At 32.7% G+C, this 24,693-nt stretch overlaps 4 protein-coding genes across 4 annotated transcripts; all 4 read right to left on the bottom strand.

Moving 5' to 3' along the window:
• Positions 1–5,660: 5,660 nt before the first annotated feature.
• Positions 5,661–6,536, bottom strand: LOC106329205 (germin-like protein subfamily 3 member 3). The gene has a single exon (XM_013767815.1). The coding sequence runs from the start codon at positions 6,460–6,462 to the stop codon at positions 5,827–5,829; it is 636 nt and encodes a 211-aa protein (XP_013623269.1). The 5' UTR covers positions 6,463–6,536; the 3' UTR covers positions 5,661–5,826.
• A 3,414-nt stretch (positions 6,537–9,950) lies between these two features.
• On the bottom strand, positions 9,951–12,600 carry LOC106333147 (guanine nucleotide-binding protein subunit gamma 3-like). Its single transcript, XM_013771622.1, has 5 exons — positions 12,199–12,600; positions 11,044–11,096; positions 10,897–10,941; positions 10,764–10,808; positions 9,951–10,447 (listed from the first exon to the last, which is right to left on the bottom strand). Exons 1-5 carry the CDS (start codon positions 12,379–12,381, stop codon positions 10,057–10,059), a joined length of 717 nt encoding a protein of 238 aa, XP_013627076.1. The 5' UTR covers positions 12,382–12,600; the 3' UTR covers positions 9,951–10,056.
• A 380-nt stretch (positions 12,601–12,980) lies between these two features.
• On the bottom strand, positions 12,981–13,493 carry LOC106333358 (copper transporter 5-like; the record flags this gene model as incomplete). Its single annotated transcript, XM_013771814.1, has 1 exon — positions 12,981–13,493. A coding segment is annotated over one exon (411 nt), but the record flags the coding sequence as incomplete, so codon positions are not given.
• Positions 13,494–19,539: 6,046 nt separating this feature from the next.
• Positions 19,540–20,291, bottom strand: LOC106332371. Its single transcript, XM_013770839.1, has one exon. The coding sequence runs from the start codon at positions 20,185–20,187 to the stop codon at positions 19,732–19,734; it is 456 nt and encodes a 151-aa protein (XP_013626293.1). The 5' UTR covers positions 20,188–20,291; the 3' UTR covers positions 19,540–19,731.
• Positions 20,292–24,693: the final 4,402 nt, after the last annotated feature.

The following is a 24,693-nucleotide window of genomic DNA, read 5'->3' on the forward strand; positions in this document are numbered from 1 at the left end:
GAAAGTTTGAAACAATCTATTATACCATAAACTTATTATGTTTTAAAAATTGATATATATATATATATATTATAATATAACCAATTTAGAATTGAAAATAAAATATTTATATAAAAATAAATGAAAACAAAAAAACTGCGCGGTTTCGCGGGTCGAGATCTAGTTTTGTTTTAATATCTCTAAAACTTCAGGGTTTAGGCTCTGGTACATTTTGGGTTTAATCTCATGTATATTTGTGGTACGTTTTTTTTTATATCTCTAAGTAACCACTAATTAAAAAATTTGGGTTTAATCTCATGGTTTGATTAAAAAATTCATTAACTATATAGATTAATAGAAAAATATTATTTATATAATGGAAAAATATAGTAAATAAATCAATATAACAAAAAAATATTTGGAAAGTAGCTCTTGTTTTCAATTGTGTGAAATTGATTATTATTATTTTTATGAAGATACGATTATATATTTGTGAAAAACAAAAGCATTTTCAAAGATACTCCACAAATCAGTTTTCAAAACATTCTCTTAGGAATTGATTAAGATTAGAAATTGGGGTTGCATAAAATTGGTAACTGAAATATTCATTAATTTATGAGAATTCGGCTAAAAAAAACCTCAACTTTGCACGAATTGCTAAAAGAAACATGAACTTTTGGGCTGACCAAAAAAACACCAAACTTTCATTGACTTTTGAATTAATTAACAATGTTTTCGCTGACTTGCCAATTTAGCACGCCGTCAACAAATTTAACAGAAATATTTGACGTCGTTTATTGTTGGTGTTTAGTGAAACGACAAAACGACTATGCTACTGGCACTTTCAATGTACTTACTAACATGTTTATTTTTATTTGATAAATATTAAATATAAAAAATTCTCTAAAAACTTAATAAGATCTTTAAAATTCCAAAAAAAAATTAAAAAATAAAGAAGATTTTTATAAAATTAATTTATAAATTAAAATTAAAAATAAAATAAAATTTTTCTTTTTAAAAAATAAAAACTCTTCCAAAATTTTCTAAAAACTTAAAAAGATCTTTAAAATTCTAAAAAATTGAAAAAATAAAGAATGTTTTTATAAAATTAATTTAGAAACTAAAATAGAAAATAAAATTTTATTTTTTCTTTAAAAAAAACATGAACTTTTCACGAATTGAAAAGAAAAAATAAAATTTTATTTTCTATTTTAATTTCAAAATTAATTTTATAAAAAAATTCTTTATTTTTTCAATTTTTTAGAATTTTAAAGATCTTTTTAAGTTTTTAGAAAATTTTGGAAGAGTTTTTATTTTTTAAAAAGAAAAATAAAATTTTATTTTTAATTTTAATTTAGAAATTAATTTTATAAAAATCTTCTTTATTTTTTTAATTTTTTAGAATTTTAAAGATCTTATTAAGTTTTTAGAGAATTTTTTATATTTAATATGTACCAAATAAAATTAAACATGTTAGTAAGTACATTGAAAGTGCCAGTAGCCAATTGGTAAAATACCTTGCCATTTGATCAACCAACCTGAGTTCGAATCCAGGGGTCTACATATTTTTAATTTCAAATCATGTAAAACGTCGTTTCACTTAACGCCAACAATAAACGACGTCAAATATTTCTGTTATTAAATTTGTTGACGCTGTGCTAAATTGGGAAGTCAGCGAAAACATTATTAATTAATTCTAAAGTTAATGAAAGTTTGGTGTTTTTTTGGTCAGCCCAAAAATTTATGTTTTTTTTGGCAATTTGTGCAAAGTTGAGGGTTTTTTTGGCCGAATTCTCGTTAATTTATCTTCTGTAACATATATATGTGAAGAATGATCAGGTTATATGTTTAAAAACAAATTGTTGGAGGAACAAGGAATCCCTCAGTAAAAAATCTCAGAGGTGCATTTACTGGTATGAAAGAGCGAGACCGATAAGAAGCCATGGTGAATCACGACTCCATATCAGCAGGCGCAGTCTGGTTCAAGGTGGTTGATGCCTAATGGAATGGGGAAAGGGAACACGAAAGTTCCTCTTATGAAACCAAAATCAGTCTTCTACAAAGTCTGGTGATAAGTTGTGGAGTGTCTCTGGTTCGGGTTTTAAATGGAAACAGCTCCGGAAATGTGAAAGACTGAAAGTACACACGTGAGGAATCCAAATGTGATAATGCCAAAATGAATTTAAAGAGGGAAATCAAGAAAAGAGTCTGTATGAATCCGACAAACATGAAGAATTTAAGAAATATATTTTTTAGATTCTTGAGGCTAAAGAGAAATCAACATAGAAATCAAATGAAAAATGAACATCAAAAAGAATTTATTGATTAAAGATTGTATTACATGTATGATTACAAGTGTAAATAAATCTAAGAATCAATAAGCTCTTTGTATGAAGTGTTTAATGTGTAAAAAATGGGAGAATAGATCATTTCTCATAAGGAGGTAACTCCTTATTTATAGAAAGATATGTCTAGGGTTTTCTAGCCAAATGGACCTAGTACATTGTCTAATGGGCCTTGAGGGAGGATGTAAATCCACCCCCAAGTTCGTTGAGAGAGATGGAATCGATCTCTGCGAAGTTTACGAATAGGGTTTATTAGACAATGAACTAGACACATTCATGCCTATGACGGTTTAGACGAGTTTATTTCGAACTTGTGCCTAGTAAGAAGCGAGTTTGCTTTAAACTCGTGTTTAGCAAAAGACGAGTTTACTTGACTCATGCTAAGACAGAGGCGAGTTTACTGAGAGCTCGTGCCTAGTGGAAGGAGAACTTCTGTAAACTCATGTCTAGCCAAAGACGAGCTTTTGTAAACTCGTGTCTAACAATAAGCGAGTCGACCGCAAACTCGTGCCTAATAAAAAGCAAGTTCAATTTAAACTCGTGCCTGAAATACATGTTTACCGAGCTATTGCCGACCCGAAGTCTCGTGTTGAGATCGTGTGTGCCGAGCAAGTTGTTGGTGTGTACGACTCGTCAGGCTATGATAACGTTGCTGTCAAGAGAAACGAGCTGGTTTGTATCGCTTGTACTGCTTCCGGCAAGCTCGTATCTGAGGCCATTCTTCGAAGCATAAGGACATGATGGTGGCAACCACTTGTTGATTCTCTTTGGCCCAACGCTGGCTCACAAAAAACATGATCATGATTAGATCAATATAAACCACAAGACATAATCAATAAGCAAGCTGTGGAACTTGTTATCACTTAATGCTAGTGAGTAAAGCAAAAACATGAAGTTATCTCACAAAGATTATATAAGAGTGAGCAGCTTGGAGTTGTTTAATAATATAAACCACAACTATAATATATATTGTGACACATGTGTGATTACAAAGAAAAGTATGTGATGATAAAATAACTTATCTTTGCCGTGAAGAGGTGGTTGGTTGTACGTGAGGTAAGACGACGAGAATCTCAATCCCATCCTCTCCATTTTGTTTGTGTAAGAACAATAGAGATGTGTTCTCTTCTGCTATGTATGGTCTTCGCGAAGGTGTGACGAGTTCTCATCCATTCCCATGAAACCAAAATCCATCTTGAAGAGAATCACAAGCTGAGTTCTCGTGACGATGAGTTATAGTGAAGGAGATAACACCATTTCTCTTCGATATAATCATGAGGAGCTTGTGCTGGTGGTGGCCAGCCTGTCGGGAGAGCTCTCTTGACGCAGAAGCAAGAGCTTGATGACAGTCTGATGACATTTCCTCGTCGATCTCGAAACCGCTCGTGGCAAGACTAAGCCGAGAAAAATATGACGAGATGAGGAGGTTGCGGTGAGGTCTATACGTCAAGAGGTCGCGCCTTCTTTGCATTTCGACGAGAGGTTCATATTGGTAGCGACAGGCTTGGTGAACGTTAGAGGAGAAGGTAAGGTGATGTTGACCTTAAAACTTATCATGCCAAGATCGGTGAGAGGAGATGGACAAAGCTTCGAAATTGACGAGTTCGTGATCTTCGTTGGCAAGGTCGAGAGGCGTGATGGGATTTCCTTATCATACCGCCTCTGCCGAGTTGACAGAGTCTATGAAGGTGTCCTCACCGACCACGAGCTTGGAGGCAAATGAAACTCATCTGGAGATCATCGCGTGATGCTATCGTTTTGATTCCAGCCAGTGGTGGGGCTATAACCTCCTCCTGAAACTTGGTGATATCCTCAAAGCACGAGGCAAGGAACCGCTTGGCTGCATCAGTTAGAGGCCGCACTGCTTCGGCCATTAGGACGCTGGAGAGAGCTCAACGTAGTCATCACTTTCATCACTGACATCATCAGTAACATTAGTGCCCTCTCTTCATGTAATTGAAATTGTACACGTTTCTTTGCAGAACCGTCAAAGGCTCGCTTTTGTCTGAGATGGTGGCGAGCTTTGTGTATCAAGCTTGTGACAAGATGGTTCTTGTGAGTTTAAGCCTCGAGCTTTGACGAGAAGAAGACGCATAGGAGATGAGAGCATCGAAGTCTTGATCCAAACCGGATGGGAGAACTTACAAGGAGCTAACGGATCGAGCGAAGACTTGACCTTCGTCGCAAGCGCATCATAACGGTTCTGATCGTCCTTTCAATGTTTCGTACCAGAAAGTATCGGCTCCGGCGTTGTTGATTTATGTCATCGTCCCTCTCCTGTGCCTACGAGATCGGGATCCCGATGACCTTCCAAGGCTTTCTCTGCTCGTCTTCTTCGCTACAATCGCTTGACCTTGATCAGTCCGAGAAGAGCAATCTCAGAAGCTTCACCGAGGAACGAGACTCAATCATCGAGATCGCCAGAGCCGCTCCGAGCCATCTCCGTGAGCCGAAGGACCCGACGGCGAGCTGAGAGTCTTGGTCTCGTTGGTGGGTACATCGAAAGCAAAGCTTTCATCTTCGTTGAAGAAAGATTCGAACTTTCACCTGTTCTCGTCAATATCTCCTCCTCCGTCGAACCAATCTCGATGAGTCTTGGTCTCGATGTTGACGAGTTCGTCACCCATGGAGACGAGATGCCGAGGTGGGACCATAACGACAAGTTCTCAGCTTGACGAGCCGGCATGCTCATGAGAATATTGGGCTCTTTCGTGACCTCAACCGCCAGGTTTCGAAGAAAGCTTCCCCCTTTCTGTAGACTCGTGTCTTCCCCGATCTAGAGTTGATTTTTTTTTTTTAACCCTAGATCTCGGGTTTTCCCAAGTTTGATATGCTATCAAGATTGTTCTCTTATACCCCCTCCTTCTAGCGCCAACTGTTTGAACCGAAAACGGCGTGTTTGTCGGATTCATACAATGAAGAATTTAAGAAATAGATTTCTTAGATTCTTGAGGCTAAAGAGAAATCAACATAGAAATCAAATGGAAAATGAACATCAAAAAGAATTTATTGATTAAAGATTGTATTACATGTATGATTACAAGTGTAAATAAATCTAAGAATCAATAAGCTCTTTGTATGAAGTGTTTAATGTGTAAAAAATGTGAGAAAATATCCTTTCTCATAAGGAGGTAACTCCTTATTTATAGAAAGATATGTCTAGGGTTTTCTAGCCAAATGGGTCTAGTACATTGTCTAATGGGCCTTGAGAGATGATGTAAATCCACCCCCAACAGAGTCTTTGTCTGGTTTGTGTTTTTGGATGCTATGTAAAGATAATGTTAAGTGGTGTGGTGAATTGTAGAAAATAAAATATCCACATTAAGATGCATCTTATACATCCGCAATGGAATGCTTATTACTTATAACAGTTCAAGCCAAAGAGGTTATAAATGAAACATTGAAAACAGTAACATCCATTAGAATAAAAATCAGAATGCTAGACAAACTTGAATAAAAAACATAACACACACAAAAAACTTAGAACAAACGAAAGAGGAGCTTAATTAGTTCCTCCAAGCACACCCTTAAGCTTCTTAACTTCTGCATCGCTGAGGAACGTAGTGGCTTCAACGAGTTCTGAAGGCAAGTCATTTGCAAACAAAGCAAACGATAGAATCTGGAGCCCCGGAGAGGAGCTTCCAAAGGCAACATAGGCCAAAGCAGGACCTTTCCCAGAGTTAAGCTGAAAATGAAGAAGCCCTTGAGGAAACACCATAGAATCACCTCTCTCAAGAGTCTTCAAGTAAACTTTGTTAGCAGAGGAGATAAATCCAGCGCAAATGGTTCCTTGTATGACTACAAGAACTTCAGAAGCACCAGGATGAGTGTGAAGAGGGATGACACCACCAGTGGCTAAGTCAAGACGAGCTATTGAGACGCCAAGTCCGTTGGTTCCTGCGAAAGCTGGAGCAAAGGCTGGAGTCACTGCGGCTTTAATGATGTTGGAAGTGTTGCCGGCTTTGGCGAGACCGGAGAATGCGAAGTCATTCTCGGTGACCTGGTCAGGGTTCTTGCAAGAGTATCCTGATGGGCTTTGGGGACCTTTTGGATCAGCTACACAAAAGTCTTGAACTGAGGCATAAGAGATGGATGAAACCAAGGAGAGGGTGAAGAAAATGTGGATTATCATTTTCATTTTCTTATAGAGATTATTTAGAAAATAGTCTTGAAGTTATGAGGAAGAAAAATAGGCCGTCTCGTTTATATAGAGACCTAGAAGATATTGATATGGTTAACGTGAGGAGGGTTTTGAAGCAAGCCAGAGAGATAGTTTTTTTTTTGTAGCATTGCATGCATGTGAACTTTGGGTGTACGTACGTGGAGAAAAGCCCACATGGATGTATCATGTATGGGGTATCATGTCAGAGATTTTTGTCAGTTTGGAAAATGGTGATAAATGCTTCGTTTTCAGTAAAACTTAAGAAACTTTTGTTCCATTCCACTAAAATTAGTCATCTGCTTCATGCAAAGTATAAACCTAATTACACGGCTGTGGCAGTCTTTTAATCTTTTATAGTATGCTAATGGTGAATTCACATTATATTTTTAAAAAAATCTTGAATCAGTGTTTTGAACTACTTTAAGGTTGGATTCTGACAAATGTACAACATGGTAAGAACTTGACAGCATGGTAAGAACTCGAAGCTTGAAGGGTAAAAAACTGTTAGAAGCTCCTAGCGGTTTTTCAAGGAAATATCATCAGGTTCATTTTAATGATATTTACAGTTTAGCAAAAAGAAAAAGAAATCAAAATATCTAGGAGGAATAGCTTTTTATGGGATATTTTTTAAGATATTTGAAAAAATCGAAAGGAGTGGAGAAGAAGCGAGATTGGTGTGGACCAGTTTTGAGTAAAGAGTAGACATGTCTCTTCCTTCTCTAATTTGGACTCCTCTGCACAGTTTCTTATCCTATCATCTCATCATCTTTCGAATTTGTGTGGCTCTTCAACGTTCCCTCTTGCTCAGGGCATTTACTATATCTTCTTGTCTTTTGATGAGTATTACGATGAGTATTATGATTTAAAATTTTAAATCCTCTTTCTTTTATTCGATGCATAGTATTTGCCTATTTGAACAAAAGTTGCTGCCGTATGTTAGCAACTCGTGTCTGAATCCGGTAGTTAAAGACCGATATTTCTAGTCTACTAGTTCATGCATACTATTGCATGCTGCCAGAAAAAAGGTTTTCATACACCATACTATTTGCAGATGCTGGTTATGACTTCTACATTTCTAGTATGAAACAAATTCAAGCCACGTGAGCGTTTGTCTATTTGTACTAAAGTTAATTATGTATAACTCATTTTTGTATCCGGTAGTGAAAGACCGAGAGTTTTAGTGTACTAGTTCATGCATACTATTGCATACTGCTGAGAAAAGGTTTCATACTATTGCAGATGCTGGTTATAACTTCTACATTTCTAGTATGAAACTAATTCAAGCTACATTATGGTAAAAACTTGCTTCAGGGCTTCTTGAATTTAGAAAAAGCTTGGTTCATGCATGTGCTTATTGCCATTTTGTACAATAGATTTGGGTTCTATTTAGCTTTGTTGACAGAATAATTGGGCCTTTACGCTCACTTAAAGTAACATGCATGTATGAACAATAAAACAAACTAAGCAACTCGTGAAATTGCAAAAGAAAAATGTTCTGTTCTACAGTTACGACTAAGCATATTATTTATAAGTTTTTATAATCACTACAAATCAAATATTTGAGATTAAAAGTTACAGTAGATTTTTTTTTAACCAGGAAATTCAAAATTTTTAGAAAAACATAAAATTGACTAGTGCATTTAATAATTTTCCAGCGCTCTACTTGCAGAGAGGTTTACACCTCTGTATTTTCTCTCCTATCTGACACTATTGTGCACCCTAAATTTCATCTATTTTCGTTTTCGACCACTCTTGACATAGACAACACCTCAGTCTTTCTTTAATGGGACCTCTTAAATACAATGAAAGCTCAGAAACAAGAGGCAAAAGTAGAAAAGACCTTCACTTCTGACTTCTGATCACCAGTTAAGATCCGTACCGTACAAACCCAGAAACCCTTAATCAATTATTACGCAAATCGACCGGGTGATTGTGGTCGAGTGGTAAGAAGACGGGACTGAGACGCCAACACGTTTCAGGTTCGATCGACCTGCTGCGCGAAACTAAGTCACAATTATTCTGGTCACCAAAAAAGCGGTACTGGGTTCGATCCAGCCTAGGTAAAGCCCTCCCGGGTGAAGCGGACCGCTGCCTGACCAGGCCCAGGGGAATGATCCAAGTAAGTGGGAAACCCCTGGATTATAAAAAAAAAAAAAAAAATTATTACGCAAATCAATACGACTTTTTTCTTATATATTTTCACCATGAAATCAAATCTTTTTTTACCTCCTCAATTATTCTCTCTGGCTTATTTGAAAAACAAAAAGAGTTTAGTTATTAGTACAAATATCTCTAAGATCTCTCTGGAAAACCATCGGAGAAAAGCAATGAATGTTATGTCAGAATCTCTGTTATAGATGTTTAGTCAATTATATATATATATATATAACTTTGTCCTACGAATATCGTTACAAATTAGTTATAGTTTGGTATTTACTTCTGATTTATTTCAGACTGGTGTGACAAAACCGTGAGGAAATATGATGTAATGCCTTGGCCGATATAGTTTTTCTTTTGTTGGTCTGGGCTTAACCGACTTGGGTTGAGATGCAAGCGGGAAAGTGAAGTGCATATTGTCTTTTTGAGGTACTGAGATATGTACCGATGTATCTATCTAAAACTAATTAAATTTTACACTGAAGACATTCTTTTGCATCGTAAGTTCGTTTTCTTTTAACAAAAAAATCCTTTATCAAGGTGGCTTAGTAATTCTTTGAGTTTCTCAGAGACGACTGACAGACATCGCAGATTCGATACTCTGTCGGCGCGGTGGTACTATACATTTCCAAATAAATTTTTCAGAGTTTTCTGGATATAGAGTCTTTTAAAATGGGTTAGTCGTTATAAAAAATTTACCCACAACAGTTTTTCTGAGAACTAAATTATCACTACTTGGCCAGTCTGAGCTTGGGTTTCGGTCCAAATGGTTTACATGGTGGACCATAATAAATGATTGGTCCATCTCCGATATTAGTCGAAAAGTATTCCAAACTGGAATCAAGCAGTGAGGTACGCTTTCGGGTTAATCCACTATGTAGCACTAAGTGCGTTCTTCCCTACCGGATTGCTGATAGGGCTTATAAAAAAAAGTCTTCCTAGGAGATACATGTACCGAACAAAATTAACTCAACCATAGGCGTTGAACTTGACGGCAAACTTTATATATCTTAAAAATCTTATGTTAACTTGTCCATGATTTAAAATGCAAAACAAAAATATGTTGAAACATATATTATTGTAAACAATTATCTCATGATGAGTTGAAATAAAACAGATGATATAATTAATTAATTATGTAATAAGTTACCTCAAAGAATAATGCATAGCTATATTAACGTGTAACTTTCCTTGTAATTGTCATTTTTCTATAAATGCTAATTATCTCACGAGAGGCTCGCTTAATAGAAAACATCACTTACAAAAAAGCAAAAAAAAACATATCCACAAGTTTGTTATAGATAGTAAGCAGATAAAGAAGAAATGAACACATATAACTATAATAATGTTTAGAAAAAAACAAGAAGAAATGAACAAAAATATGACTATAGAGACCTATAACTATAATAACGTTTAGAAAGCTAAACAACAAGGATTAGAACATAGATTTTTACAATTGCAAAAACAACAACAAAGTTGTACCTTGGGGCATCTGAAACAAGATGACCATCTGATCTTGCAGTTGCAGCTGCAACAGGAGCTCTTCTTCTTCTTATTCAGACAGGTGGGTAGGCAGCAAGATAAGTCCGGACAAGAACAACAGCAACCTCGGAAGCATGAACAGCTCGGGCAGCTCAGTTTCGGGCAACAACAGCTATTTGAGCAACATGATCCTTCACAGCATTTGGAACCAGTGCAGCTGCAACTTGTGCAGTTACAGCACTTGGGCTTCCTCAGATGGCACGAACAGTTGGATCGGCAGCAACAGAAGAAACTCGCTAGGCTCAAACATGGAATACCGCAACTGCAACGAGTTAGTTGATTAGTATCATATCTTGTTATTAAGATATATATTTTTCCGTCAATTGATTAGTTGGACGGTCTCATTATGAATATCAAACATGCAATTCATATTGTAAGTGATTTACAAAAATCCTCCGATTTATATGTACTTTTATATATAATTTTTATTCAAAATACTTTTAGAATATAAATATGAAACTAAGATCATGTGACAATGCACATGTTGCATGCTCTATTGGACGGCAGGCAACTATATATCATAATTGGTCGCAAGGAAGTAGATATAAATCACAATGAAAAGGGTGGTAAGTTCTTACCAGAGCCACTTCCAGAACTGGCCGTGTCTTTGACTCTTTTGTTGTCTGTACGTATTAAAAAAAGAACGTAATCGTAAGTGCGGGAAGGGTACGGAAATGTTGAAGCCGTTGAGTGAAATAGACATATTCTTACGCAGGGATCAATGGGTCAGAATTTGCAACGACAAAATCAGAGACCCTGCCACAATAAAAAAAAACATATATAACATAGATGAGATTCCATAAACATATTTACTTTTACCAAATAAACTACACTGAACAGAGAGAGAGATTGTCTTACTCTTTGCAGCATCTGGAAGCCGGTTGTACGCCTTGGATGAATTTAATTTCCCCCTGCTCATGACAACATTCAGTTTAAGAATGATTTTTCTTTTCTCAAAGTATATGAAAAGCACATTATACAAAGTAAAAATATAAGGGGAGATATTAAACCAAAATGAAGAGAAGAAGGATATGGTCCTTCCAAACACAAATAGCAATAAAAACAAAAACTTTCACAAATTGATTGATATGTAAAAGCCAAAATTATATTAAAAACTACAAAGGATTTCAGAAGGAAAAGAAGTAAGCTAACAAAATTAATTATATATATATATATATATATATATATATATATATATATTTAAGATATATTCAGCTTTCTCTCTACTTTGCTTCTCTAATGCTTCGCCCTTTCTCTCTTTTCCTTTTCTTCTTTTTCTTTATATTGTACTTTAAATACTCACTTTGACTAAGCACTCACTTTCATAGTACACATGCACGAGCGAACACATATGCCTCAGTGATGCAAACATCAGAGTAAATGGGCGTCTCATCCATCACTTCACATTACAAGATCATCAGACGTTTTTGTATTTATATAGCAAATACTTATTTCCAAGCTTAAGGACAGAATTTAATTAAGCAGAAAATTATGGTTGTATTATTTTATTAAGAGTAGAGGCTACATGAAAAGCATAGGAATCCCCAACTAACAAAAGTTCTTATATAAGAATCTTATCAATGATTCAAATTAATTTTCAATCAAAGCATGCAATTAATTTCAATGAGTAAGGTCTTTGCATACATACGAGTACTTGTTTGAAAATTATTTGATATAAATGTCGATAGCATTAAAGAGAAAAATAAGTAAATAAAATGTCTTGTTGTCCATAGTTTGCTGTCAAACATACACACACACCCCTCTTCAAAGTTACAAGATTATTCACGCAAAATTTTTAGTAAAGGAGCACTAGTGATTAATTAACTTTATAATCAGAAGCCAGTACAGTACATACAATTTGTTTTAGCTAGGAGTTGGGACTAATAAAACAAATGAATCATGAAATTCAAAATATTCGGACACTTTCCTCACAGTAATCAAAATGTGGCAGATTAAAGAAAAGATAGTACTCTTTTAAAATGAATTAATAATCAAAAATATTAATTAACTTACCTCGAGAAAACCAATCTCTCTCTCTAGCATCTGGACTCTCGCCGCCTCTCTGCGTTTCCCGTACAAATCTGGATATTCTGGCGGAGACTTCGGGCGAGGCGGTGGTGGCAGGGACGACTTAGCTAGAGCCGAACATGTTTCACCACCTACTTCTCCTCCGACACTGCATGAAGGAGCAGACATTGTCCCCGTTGTTTATCTTCTCTGATAGAATAAACTCCAGAGAGTAATGGTTCGAGTCAAAGAACAAAACATGCAGTGACCCTCAAGAGAAAGAAGGAAAAAAAAAGAGGAACAAGAAGCGGCTAGTGAGAAAAACAATGCAAAGAGAGAGGTTAGTGAGAGACGCTCTCTCTCTCTCTCTATAGTGAAGAAAGAGGAGGGATGTGGGTGGCAGAAGCAGTAATTATGGTTAGCTATCATGGATAGTTTAGTTACCTCCCTCTGCCCCTTTTAAGGCTCTGTGTCTCTTTGAATTTTGAGCTTTTATTATTTTAAACCATTAATTCGGTGGACGATACGTGGAAATGATCTCGTCCTGAATATAAACTCAAAATTTATAAGACACTGCATGAAGAAAGTTTTGAAGTAGTACCATGTGTGGTTTATTTCTGCTCAAGCCACCTAAAAATTAGTCATGGATCTTTTTATTGAAACAAATGTGTTGTTATTGGGCCTGGGCTGGCTGGGGTTGAGAGTTGGCCCAGAAACGCATTTAGTTCGGTGTTGATAATAGTCAGATCAGTGGAGAAAACGACAACTGTAAACCGTATTATAGAAACAAAACATTTTTGTCATAGATCCAACTCAACTAACTGTAACCGTATTACACAAGCATCATATCAACACACAATTCTTGTCGGAACATTCGATGAGAACCAGAATCAAGCACACGCGCATGGATTCTCTACAGCCGCGTTAACACCGTCGTCGTCAGACCTGAAAACTAGGTACCCGACGGTTAAACCGACGGCAATCGCGATGAAAACGCCTCCGTTGAAGGACATAGCCGCGAGCATCATCAGCAAGTAACCGATCGCCGCGTTCACGCCGAAAAACACCACCGACGCAGCTTTCGCGGCGGATCTGGTGCTCGATTTGGGGATAAGAGGAGCGGAAACGCCGGTGCGAGGAGACGGAGGATGACGGGTGGACGAAAGGGATTTGAACTGGAGGCGGCGGTTCTCAAGGTACTGGTAGAAGGCGGCGAAGACGAAGCAAGCGAGTAAGGTGAGGATGTAACTGAGCCATGAATCGGTTTTCCAGAAATCGAAGAGAATTGTAGCTTTGATGCATCATCTTTGCGAGGCTTGAGCTTCTTTGATTGCTTGAAACGATGAGAAGAAGAAGATGAAGTAGAAACGAGAGAAATTATCGAAGTGCTGTTCTAAGTGGATTGTTGACTTGTTTACAAGATAATTATCATTATGGGCTTAAATTATAGCCCACTGGGCTTACCAATAAGTCAGAGGCTTTTATATACTTTGTATGTTATATACCATACATTGGTTATTTTTTCCACTCTTCTACACCAAGAAAAATAAAATCTGATAAAATCATATTTGTCAGTGACAGCACTACATTCTGATTTTTTTTAATAATGTTTGTTTACCACTCTAAATAATTTGATATAACTTAGAGCATGATTAACCTGAACTCTTAATTTGAGGTTTTTAACTTATGATTTGATATTTTTTTGTTTTTTTTTTATTTTAACCAGTTCTTCGAACATGATTATTAGAGGGTTATTAAAATTGAGTTTTTAAAGGAATATAAGAACTTGTATCTTAACTTTTAACTAAAAAAGTTAAGAATCGGCTCATAAATAAGAGTTTTAAGAGACGGTTCTTAGTTTTTTAGTTAAAAGTTAAGAGACAGGTTTTTATATTCCGCTAAGAACCCCACCATAAGAACCTCCCAATAATCATGCTCTTATATCTCTTATTTAAGAGTTGGTTCTTAGTTTTTCTTAATTAAAAACTAAGAAACGGTTTTTAACCGAAGTTAAGAACCCCACCTTAAGAACTTGGGTTAATCATGGTCTTTGAACATGAATGTGACATTGTCCACTTTGGAGAGAGAGAAATGGTAGGAGACATGGTGAACCTCCTTGGATCCAGCTCGTCTTATCAGACACATCGACAAAAGGCCAAAATCGCATTGACTTTCGCCGAGGATGCGGTAATGGAAGATACAACAAAGCTACGGGAGTTTGGTTTGCAACAAGATGAGATAATCTTCTTAAGATAGTCTCTAATAAATTTTATTCAAGAAGTTAAGATATGAATTTAGATATTAAAAGTTATGATAAATAAAAAATGATCACATGATCCAGATATTAGATCTTGTTGAAGTATAATCCATTTAAAAAAAAAAGATATATATACAAAATTTAAAATTTGATTCATCAGAAATGATTATATATGTGGTTAGGATACTTCTCATAATATCTGGAACCCATATCGAGATAACTCAAAATCCATCAGATTTGGATTACTTAAAACTCTGATCTGTTTTTCCATTAGCATTGTATCATTATTACTATTAACAAACCCTAGTTTTATATTCACATAGTTCTAAAGTTAATTAATTATGGCATGCAATAATTTATGGAACGGTGGGTACAAATATTGGTGGGTAACTGGGTATATTCAAAAGATATTGTGAAAGGGACTGGAGATATTTTTAACTCAAACAACAAAAAATGACCGGAATATTTAGAAATAAACCAAAACATGAAATTGACCTTTAAAAAACAATTATTGAACGAATAGAGAACAAAATGCCAAGTTAGTGTACAAGAAAAGTGGGCAACAAAATGAAGAGGAAGGACCCATTGCGCCACACAAACAATAAAGTGATGTGACAATATAACAAAGAAACACTTGTATCTCCTTATCATACATCCGCATGTGTCATGCATTCACATATGACATATATATGTTTATACATGTGCATACATATCCATTTTAACTGGATCTAACATGCTAGATTTTTATGTTCTTCTAGTTAGGGCTGCAAAGGGGATGTCGTACTAATGTTGTATTGCTATGGCTAGGTTAGGTATACATGCACCATGAGTCCATGGGTCAGAACTCTGAAGATGTTATTAACATCTGCATCAGTTAGCATAATATACGAGTTTATATGACACATGCATTGCCTTATGGTGTGATAAATATGGTATGTGGCGCATGCATATATATGATTTAATGATAAAACTGCATAATATAATAGATCGTATATAGTTTATTGGTAAACATTGATGAATTTCAAGTTGACTGTGAAAGTATATGTATTAGTAGATACTTAATTACTATTGTTTAATAATCCACAAGTTATTTTTAGAGCTCTACCGATCGATGGCGTTCGGGTACCCGTTCGGATTCGGATCGGGTTTTTCGGATTTCGGTTCTATTTTGTAACACGTCATAGGTCCCATTCTAGTAAATTTACAAGTACGGATCGGATTCGGATATAACACTTCGGTTTCGGATCGGTTCGGATATATCTGAAGTAACCATATATCATTCGAATTCGGATTATATCGGATCGGTTCAGATATATCCAAAGTAAAATCTAAAATTTAAAAGTAAAACATAAGAAATATTTGATTCTTTGTAATATAATGGAGTATTTAAGGTATTTATTTAAATTTTAAATAGTTATTGTTAGATATCATATCCAAATAAATATGAAATTAAATATTTGAAATACATATTCATGTTTCAAATATTTATATTATATATTAATTTGGACATTCGGATCGGTTTTTCGGATATTTTTTTGGATTCTCTGGTTTTTCGGGTTTTCGGGTTACTCGTTTGGGTTCGGTTAATAACACTTCGGGTTCGAATATGTTTTATAACACCCTACAAGATCCATTGAGGTATTTTTTATATTTCGGATCGGGTACGGATCGGGTTTTTCGGTTCGAATTCCGTTCAGATTTCGGGTTTCGGATTTTATGCCCAGTTCTAGACATAGCAGAAACAATTATGCAGTCTTGGAGTTTATTACACAATAATGCATGGATAAAACTGAAAAATTATGTATGTCTTTTGTTATTTTTCAAAATGTGTATCTTATTTGTAGTACTTTTTAAAGTGTACCCTCTGTAGTGGTTATGTAACAAAACTACCCCTATTTTTTCTTAGTGAAGCAAAATCAAGTGGCATGCATTGAAAAACAATTGTAGTGTTTTTGACTTTTTTCTCTCGTAATTCATAACCATTACATAAGTCGTTTATGTTTCCAGTATATACCATTGACCCATGCGCGTTGCTTTTCCCCCTCCTCTTTTTCTTTTGTGAAATGACCAAATTGAATTTAATTTGGCTTTGATAGAGTTTCACTTTTATACTATTTGAAATAGTTGGTTGTTGGATCTTATTTAAATCAATATCATAAGTCATAACCAAGTCAGATCAACTAGTCAGACAGCATCGGATCAAATAATGTCGATATTTAAGAAATGATTTAAAAAAAATATTTACTCCAGTTGAGATATGACAAGACACTCACATGCATATCTATCTTGCTTATATGCTCTTTCTACTTGTACTTGTAATTATCTTAAATTCCATTAAAGGTAGGGGTGTTTAGGTTCGGGTTTTTTCGGTTTTCGGTATTTCGGTTAATAAAATATAACTACCATTCTAAATCCATATTTACTTCGGTTCGGTTCGGTTTATATACCATCGGTTTTCGGTTTATTCGATTTTATACCAAAAAAACATAATTATTTAGTTTGAGATCATATTATATGAATTTTAGAGTTATATTGTCAACACAGTCATTTATTAAAAATATATTACATCTTCAAATAAATGAACAAAAAAGTAAAAATGCTTCTACCATCAAATAAAATAATCAAATCTACAACTAAAATCAAAGCTTGAAATTTTGAAAATAAAAATATGAAACAAAACAGAAACACGAAAGAAAAGTTTTTCCACTTCTATATTTAGTGTTCATTAAAGTCATGTTTTTTCAATTGAACACGCAACTCTGTATGTTTACAGATAAGAAAAAAGTTGTGAAATATTTTCATTAATTATTGTCCATCAAATTTATAATCTTCATATTAATTTAGTGAAGACTAAAATAAAGCAAAAAAATCAAAAGAAGACTTAGAAAATAAAATATCTAAATTGCGATTAATTGTTATTTAATTATAGTTCAAGTGTTGTACAAATTAAAGATCTTTATTACTATAAATTATGATAATAGTTATTAACACAAATTTAACTTATGTAACAAATAGATTTTCACGTATTTTTATAATCGGTTTAATTACATGTTTCTACTTTTAATCGGTTTTGTTCGGTTTATTCGGTTTAATCGGTTATATACCAAACCATATCCAAATCTTACGGTTTTTATAAAATTATATTCACTCGGTTTATATGGTATATACTAAAACCAAACCATATTGTCTATTTCGGTTTGGTTCGGTTCGGTACGGTTCGGTTTTACCATATTGAACAGTCCTAATTAAAGGTGTATATGTCATTTTCTGCATTACAATTATTGTTTTAAATAAACCACTAGATCTTGATCTGTGCAACCACGCAGATATTTTTTTCAATTTATATGCATAGATATTTTTTTAAATCAATGGTGGTACACATTTTTAACGTTAATCATATATTAAAATATTTTTATAACTTTTTCAAATACAATAATTTCATAGTTTATATGTTATAATTAATCAGTTGTTTAAAATCGTCACATGCATTTGTCGCTTCTTATTATATATTTATCTTATTGTATTTGCACTTAGTTACTAAAAAAAATTAATATATGCCTGAAACAACATATCTGAAAATTATTTTGTGTTTAGTTTATACTAAATTCTGATCCACCGTCCTTCAAAGTTAGATTTTTGTTAACAATATTTTTTATGTTTATTCATTTTAGATAATATATTATTGTATATATAAAATTTTAAGATATGTAAATTTTATACATGTATTATATAGTTTACGAATATTAAGCCGTTATGTCATCATTTTAACATAAAATTTATATTTATGAAAATAAATTTATAAATTTATCAATTTAATATAATTTATCATATTTAATTCAATATAATAGTTTATTTTAACACGATTTATTATTATTATAAAATATATAAAAATAAAATAAAATTTTTATTTTTTATTTTATAAACGATAACTGAATATATATCAATGCATAATAATAATTCTATTTAAAATTAAACTATATTATTATTAAAGTAGTTACAAGGATTTTATATTATTAACTTTAGTGAATATATGGAACTTACCAACATAATTTTTGGTTTTATTTTTAAATTTGAAATTTATATATGGAAGTTAAATTAAATTGGACCTACATAATAGAGAAAAAATATTTTGAAATATTGTCAAGAACAACAAAAATATTTTTAAAAGAGAAACTATAATATATCATACTTACAAACTAATTTTGTAGTAAATATTTTATTTGAAACAGAAAAGATATTTATTTCTAACAAAATCTTTGAAAGATCTTTGAAAAATAATCAATTTAAATTATTATTATCATTAAAATACAATTAAAATATTTATATGATTTTAATTTTCGTTCATAAATCAAAATAAATCTAATTTGAAATTCTAATTATATTTTATGATAATTAAAATTTAAGTTAATTAATTTTTGAAAAAAAAAATTTATCTTGATTATGAAAAGATTTTCTTAAAATTTTCTTAAACAATATTTATTTGTATTTTAAATAAAAGATAAAGATATGATGATTAAGTTATGTAAAATTTTATAAACATTCTAGAGGATGGTCCAAATAAAAAAATCACACATGAACAAAGTCATGACTTCTGTTTTAATTTATAAGATTGTAGTATAAATATGTTAGCAATTGGCTAACACAAAAAAAAAATCCTGTTTAAAACGCTCTCAGTTTTGACAACTATGATTGAGCAAAATAAAGAGGATTTCTTAATATTTAAGTTAATGTATCTACTAATTAGCAGTCTCATCAACATCATTCGTGCGATATATTTGTATGAATAATGGTACAAACAAGCGACATATCTAATCCATGTGTTACATAAACGTGCATTTTTATCAGACTTTTGTTTTGCAACACTATACATTCTAGCAAGTTTCAACAATAGAAAACCTTAACTATTAACACCCATACCACACGTCCATTGTTTAATTTGTTTTCTACTCTTCTCATAGCTACATATATTGTATAACTCATTAACTATGTGTACTAGACATTGAACCTTTAGTGGCATTCCAGCCACAAACCTCAACATACAATTAATCACATATAAAACTTACATTTGATAAGTACCGCAAATCTAGATATCACATAATCTGAGCTTTGCTCATTAACCATTTTATTAACTCACTTATGAAGAAAGACTAATGTCACAGGAGATTAAATCCTCGGATTCTAACCCTTTCTCCTACCTAAAAATGTAATGAAATATAATAACAGTCTTAAACGAAAATTAAGGAAATACAAAAAAAAAAGATATTTACAACTAACAGATTTGATTAAGTAGATAGAGACGGGAAACAGCTCCCAGTTCGGAGAAGCGACCGTCGCGACTCTACGCCGTCGATCCCCGGCAAAGCTCCACTCGAGCTCGTCCTAGTGGTGGTTCGACGTGGAGAGCCGTCGAGGCTCCGCCGTAAAATCCTACCAATGACTGAAATGGGATCTTCTTCCTCGTCTGGACTACAAGAACGGAACCGGTGGCAGAACGTTGTGTGGCGGCGGAGAGCTTCTTCGACGGAGATTCGAGTCGGAGATCGAACCACCTCGTCTTTCACCGCCTCCGCGCAGAGACCACAAAGCCAGTGTCCCTTGTACCGGTCTTTGACGCGGTGGATGTAAGCCGGCGTGCACTCTTCTGTGAAACCGCACGTGTCGCACGTGACTGACTCCACCGTCGGCAAGGACAACGGCTTAGTGATGGTATCCGTGGCTGATGATGATGAGGACATCATTGGTTTGTGGAAAATGACCAGACTGAGATCAGACTAATGAGTTCTGTGTTATGAGAGAGTCTCTGGCTTTTCTAAGTTTAAGGTTATATCAATGTATAAATAGAGATATACATGGAGATATATCTCTTTGTTATTTTTTTATTTTGATTTTCTTCGAGGAAATTTATATATAATGTTATTTTTTTTGTTTTTCTTTGAGGAAATAATTATGTATAATGTTAAATAATGTGAGGTTGGAGGATGATTTGGATTCATGTGAGTGAGATAATGAGGCGAGAAACTATTTGTTTGTTTCTTGAAATTTTGCATGTGGGTGTGGATGGACAATTATTGATATTCTTTTTAAGTAATATTTATAAAATAGTTATGCAATCTTACGGTTAAGATACACAATCTTTTCCTATGGAAGTTCTATCTATAATTTTCCATATCGAATAGATCTTCATATATTGACTATAACTTGTCTAGATTCATTCTTTATTTGTGTATGTGGTTAGATATGAAAATATACTACCACGAACACTAAGATAAATGGAGGGAATTGATCTTTTAAATGTTTTATGATTTCATTATGTTGGTATGTAACCAATAAGAGCTGACGCAGTGAAAATATGAGGAAGAGATTTCCACCTTTTTAATAATGAAATAAAGAGAAAAAGTAAGAGAGAATTAGAAAATGAGGAAAGAAGTGCAGAAGCGACTGTTCTTCAAGAAACGCACAAAAATAGATCAGAGACTCTTCTCTTACATGTCATCTTTCTATTGGTCTAATAATTTTTGAATTTAACATTTAACTAGATCTCGATCCGCGCAACCGCGCAGATTTTTGTTTTCATTTATTTTTATATAAATATTTTGTTTTCAATTCTAAATTGGTACATATATAATATATATGTGTCTATCAATTTTTAAAACATAATAAGTTTAATGTATATTTTTTTCATTGAATAAATTGTTTCAAACTTTCACATGTATTTGTATTTTCTTCTATATATATATATTTTCGGATTATTATTTTATTATTAAAATCGTAACTATATATATAAAGATTAGTAAAATATTGTTTTATTATCATATTCAAAGATAGTGTAACATTTCACAAATTTATAAAGTTTTTTTAAAAATAAATTTTTTGCTTCATAGATTTATATTATCGAGTAAATAATTAAACATTTAGTTTTTGTTTCATTTTTAAAATAAACAATATAGTTTAAAATTTGTTTTCATTGGTTTAAGGTAATAAAGATTAATCATTGTTAGATAATCTGATTTTTGTTATTTAAAAAAAAACTTTATAATTTTAAAAGTTAACATCGACAAATATTTAAATATTTAGCATATAGAGGTATAGTATTACAACATTAATTTATACTATCTATAAATCCAATGGATCATCTATTGTTTAAATCCAATTATTGATAGCCCAATAAAATTTTTTGGTAGGCCCAAAATTTAAATAAGAAGATTTGATATTAAATGTAACATTACTTTATAGGAATATGTCCATTATGTCCATTTTTAAAAAAATCACACATGAATCAATGCTGTGAATTCTGTTTTAATATATAAGATTATAAAAATTAATTATAATGATATCATATGTGGACAATACTCTTGTAAGAGATTGTGTCAATGTTGACGCTGTAACAATAATAATGACCAAATATTGCAACTTCTTGCGGCAACATGTAGTAACTGTGAGGCGATTTGAAAAAATAATTATATTTAGACATTTTTTAGATTTGAAATATTGATGTTATAGACTGTAATTAATATATTTATTTAAAAATAAAATTTAGTTTTAAACATAGAGATATGAATAGTAAGACTAACTAATGAGTTGACTTTATCAATTATAAATTTCAACATGATGTCAATAGTTGGTTGGTTGCTTGAAACCATAGGTATAAGAGAAAGCGGACCTAAACTAAGGTTAACCGATCCAACACAAAAAGAGATGAGGTTATATAAGAGAGAGAGAGAAGGTACCTAGTCTTTGAAGCAATACTTCACTGGTGAGTTTGGTTATTATATATCTCATTTGAATTCTTTTTAAAAATTTAGTGTATGTGTATTCTAAATGAACCCAAAATTTTAAATACTTTATGCAAAATAAAATCTAATTTGTTTTATGTAAACAAAAAAGTTAAGTGTGAAAGTATGGAAACATGAGTCTCCACTCTCCATGGAGATGCAATCTCAAAGCAAATCGATGTGGACTAGTGTAGGAAGAATCTAGAATCCTAGGCATTTTAAATTATTTTCGTAAGCCAAATATACATTGTACTATATACACAACATCACATGCTGGGACCAAATATTCAAGGCGTGATATGTTACAACTATAATCGTCAGGCCTGCTAATCGTCCCACCATTTCATAAGATTAAATCATTTAAACGTTAAGGAACATGCTATGGGGAGGCTTGAAAAGTATTACAGCTTTCTGCTTTGAACACGATACTTGTCATTGGTCTATCTAGAAACCTCATTTTCCTAGACCATACGTCCTCTTTTCTCTTCTATATCGAAACTCTTTTTGTTCACTTTAATACATGTGTTTTTTTTTTTTCTTTTTTTGACTTAGCATCTAGTAAAAGTTTGTTTATAATATCTAATTACTTATCCGCACAGTCATGCTTTTCAACAATTTTAGAATCAAATCAAACCAATCAATGGCTCAGCATCATTTTTATATCCAATAGCAAAATATCTTATCATCAATAACGTCGGTTATGGGAATTTTAACTTAGATGATAAGGTAGCAAGTAGCAACCATACTAACAAAAAACTTGTGGTCACCCAACAACAAATCTTTATATCAAGTTGATATACTTTGTATAGTTTTAACGAAGATCTAACGTTTATACTAGAAAGGCACGTAGTTGATATAAGACGAGTGCCAATTATATATATTGTTCTGAAAAACATCTGATCTATTGAAAGTGAAGTACATTTGGAAATTAACCCTAACTTCAACCAAAATATTACAGAACATGCCACTGGCCTTAAATGTCATTTACCAACACTACAAAACCATTTTAATTCAATTCTCTTTTAACCAAATATCACAGCAAGTGTTTCCTTACACTAGTAGAAAAAATGCTTATAGATACGAAATGGTCACGAAGAAACGTGACTATTTTTTAGTTACTCACGAAATTATCACGAAGTAAAAAACGTGACTAAGAAAGTCACGAAATTTTTTAGTCACGAAATTGTTACGAAGTAAAAAACGTGACTAAAAAAATCACGAAATAGTCACGAAACTAAAAACGTGACTAAAAAAGTCACGAATTTGCCACGAAGTTTTCGTGACTATATGATACCCTTTTTCTAATTTAAGTTGTTAAATTATTTATATTTTGATATATATTTATAAAATGTTAAGATGAATGTCATAATTAAAATTTATTTTTAAATATTAACACGTTAAATTAACATATTTTTTACAATTTAAATATTTTTTTGTAATTTTGTTGGCTATCTAGTTATCATATTTAGCAAAACTATCTCTTGAGTGTTGAAATAAATGTTTTAGATATTTAATTAAACTGCAGAGTATTTTCGGATCGACCACATGCTCAACAATCTGTCGATCCGTAAAAAGATGGTCGATCTCCTTGGCCAGGTAAGTACAATTTTAGCAAAAATATCTTTTATTTTCAAATATTAAGTATATAACTATTCTTTTGAATATTGTTTTTTTGAATTGTATTTTTTGATAAAGTTTATTTTAGTTTTTCTGGAAGTGTTCAGAAAAAAAATCTCAGTAGCCAAATCTAGTCCATTCGATGTGTAGTTGTACCTTATTTATAGCTGAAACTCTCTTTATCTTTTTTATTTAATTTTTTGAATTTTTTTTTGTAACCTTTTTTCTTGTTTAATTTATGGAAATCTTTTTGTTATTTTTTCAAAAGAAATCGTTTTGTAAATTTACAAAACAAATCTTTTTGTAGTTTTACTCTTAAGCAACTATATCTAATCTATTAAAAGTGAAGTACATTTGGAAATTAACCCTTACTTCAACCAAAATATTACAGAACATGCCACTGACCTTAAATGTCATTTACCAACACTACAAAACCATTTTAATTCAATTCTCTTTTAACCAAATATCACAACACGTGTTTCTTTAACCAACTTTAACTCGGTTAATTTTTTGAAAGTCAGTCAATATATATCCATAATGTGGTAAACTGCTATTATAAACCATGTTTATCAAACCTATAAGATAAAATTAACATATATCAATTCAACTATATTTCATCTAATATTAATCAAGCGGGTACTTCAATTATGTACTCAGATCAAGAAATTTAATATTAGATAAATTTGTATTTGGTTGCATGTAAAAGATTTTCATATAAAACTGCATACATACATTTGGTTTGTATAACAACGTTTTTGATATTCTTTAGCAAAAAAAAAAGTTTTAGATATTCCACATAAAATGTAATTCTTCAGTTATGTATTTTAATCTGTGGAATTTGGATCCGGTTTTCCG

This window comes from Brassica oleracea, chromosome C3, assembly GCF_000695525.1.
Source record: "Brassica oleracea var. oleracea cultivar TO1000 chromosome C3, BOL, whole genome shotgun sequence".
NCBI classification, from domain to species: Eukaryota; Viridiplantae; Streptophyta; class Magnoliopsida; order Brassicales; family Brassicaceae; genus Brassica; species Brassica oleracea.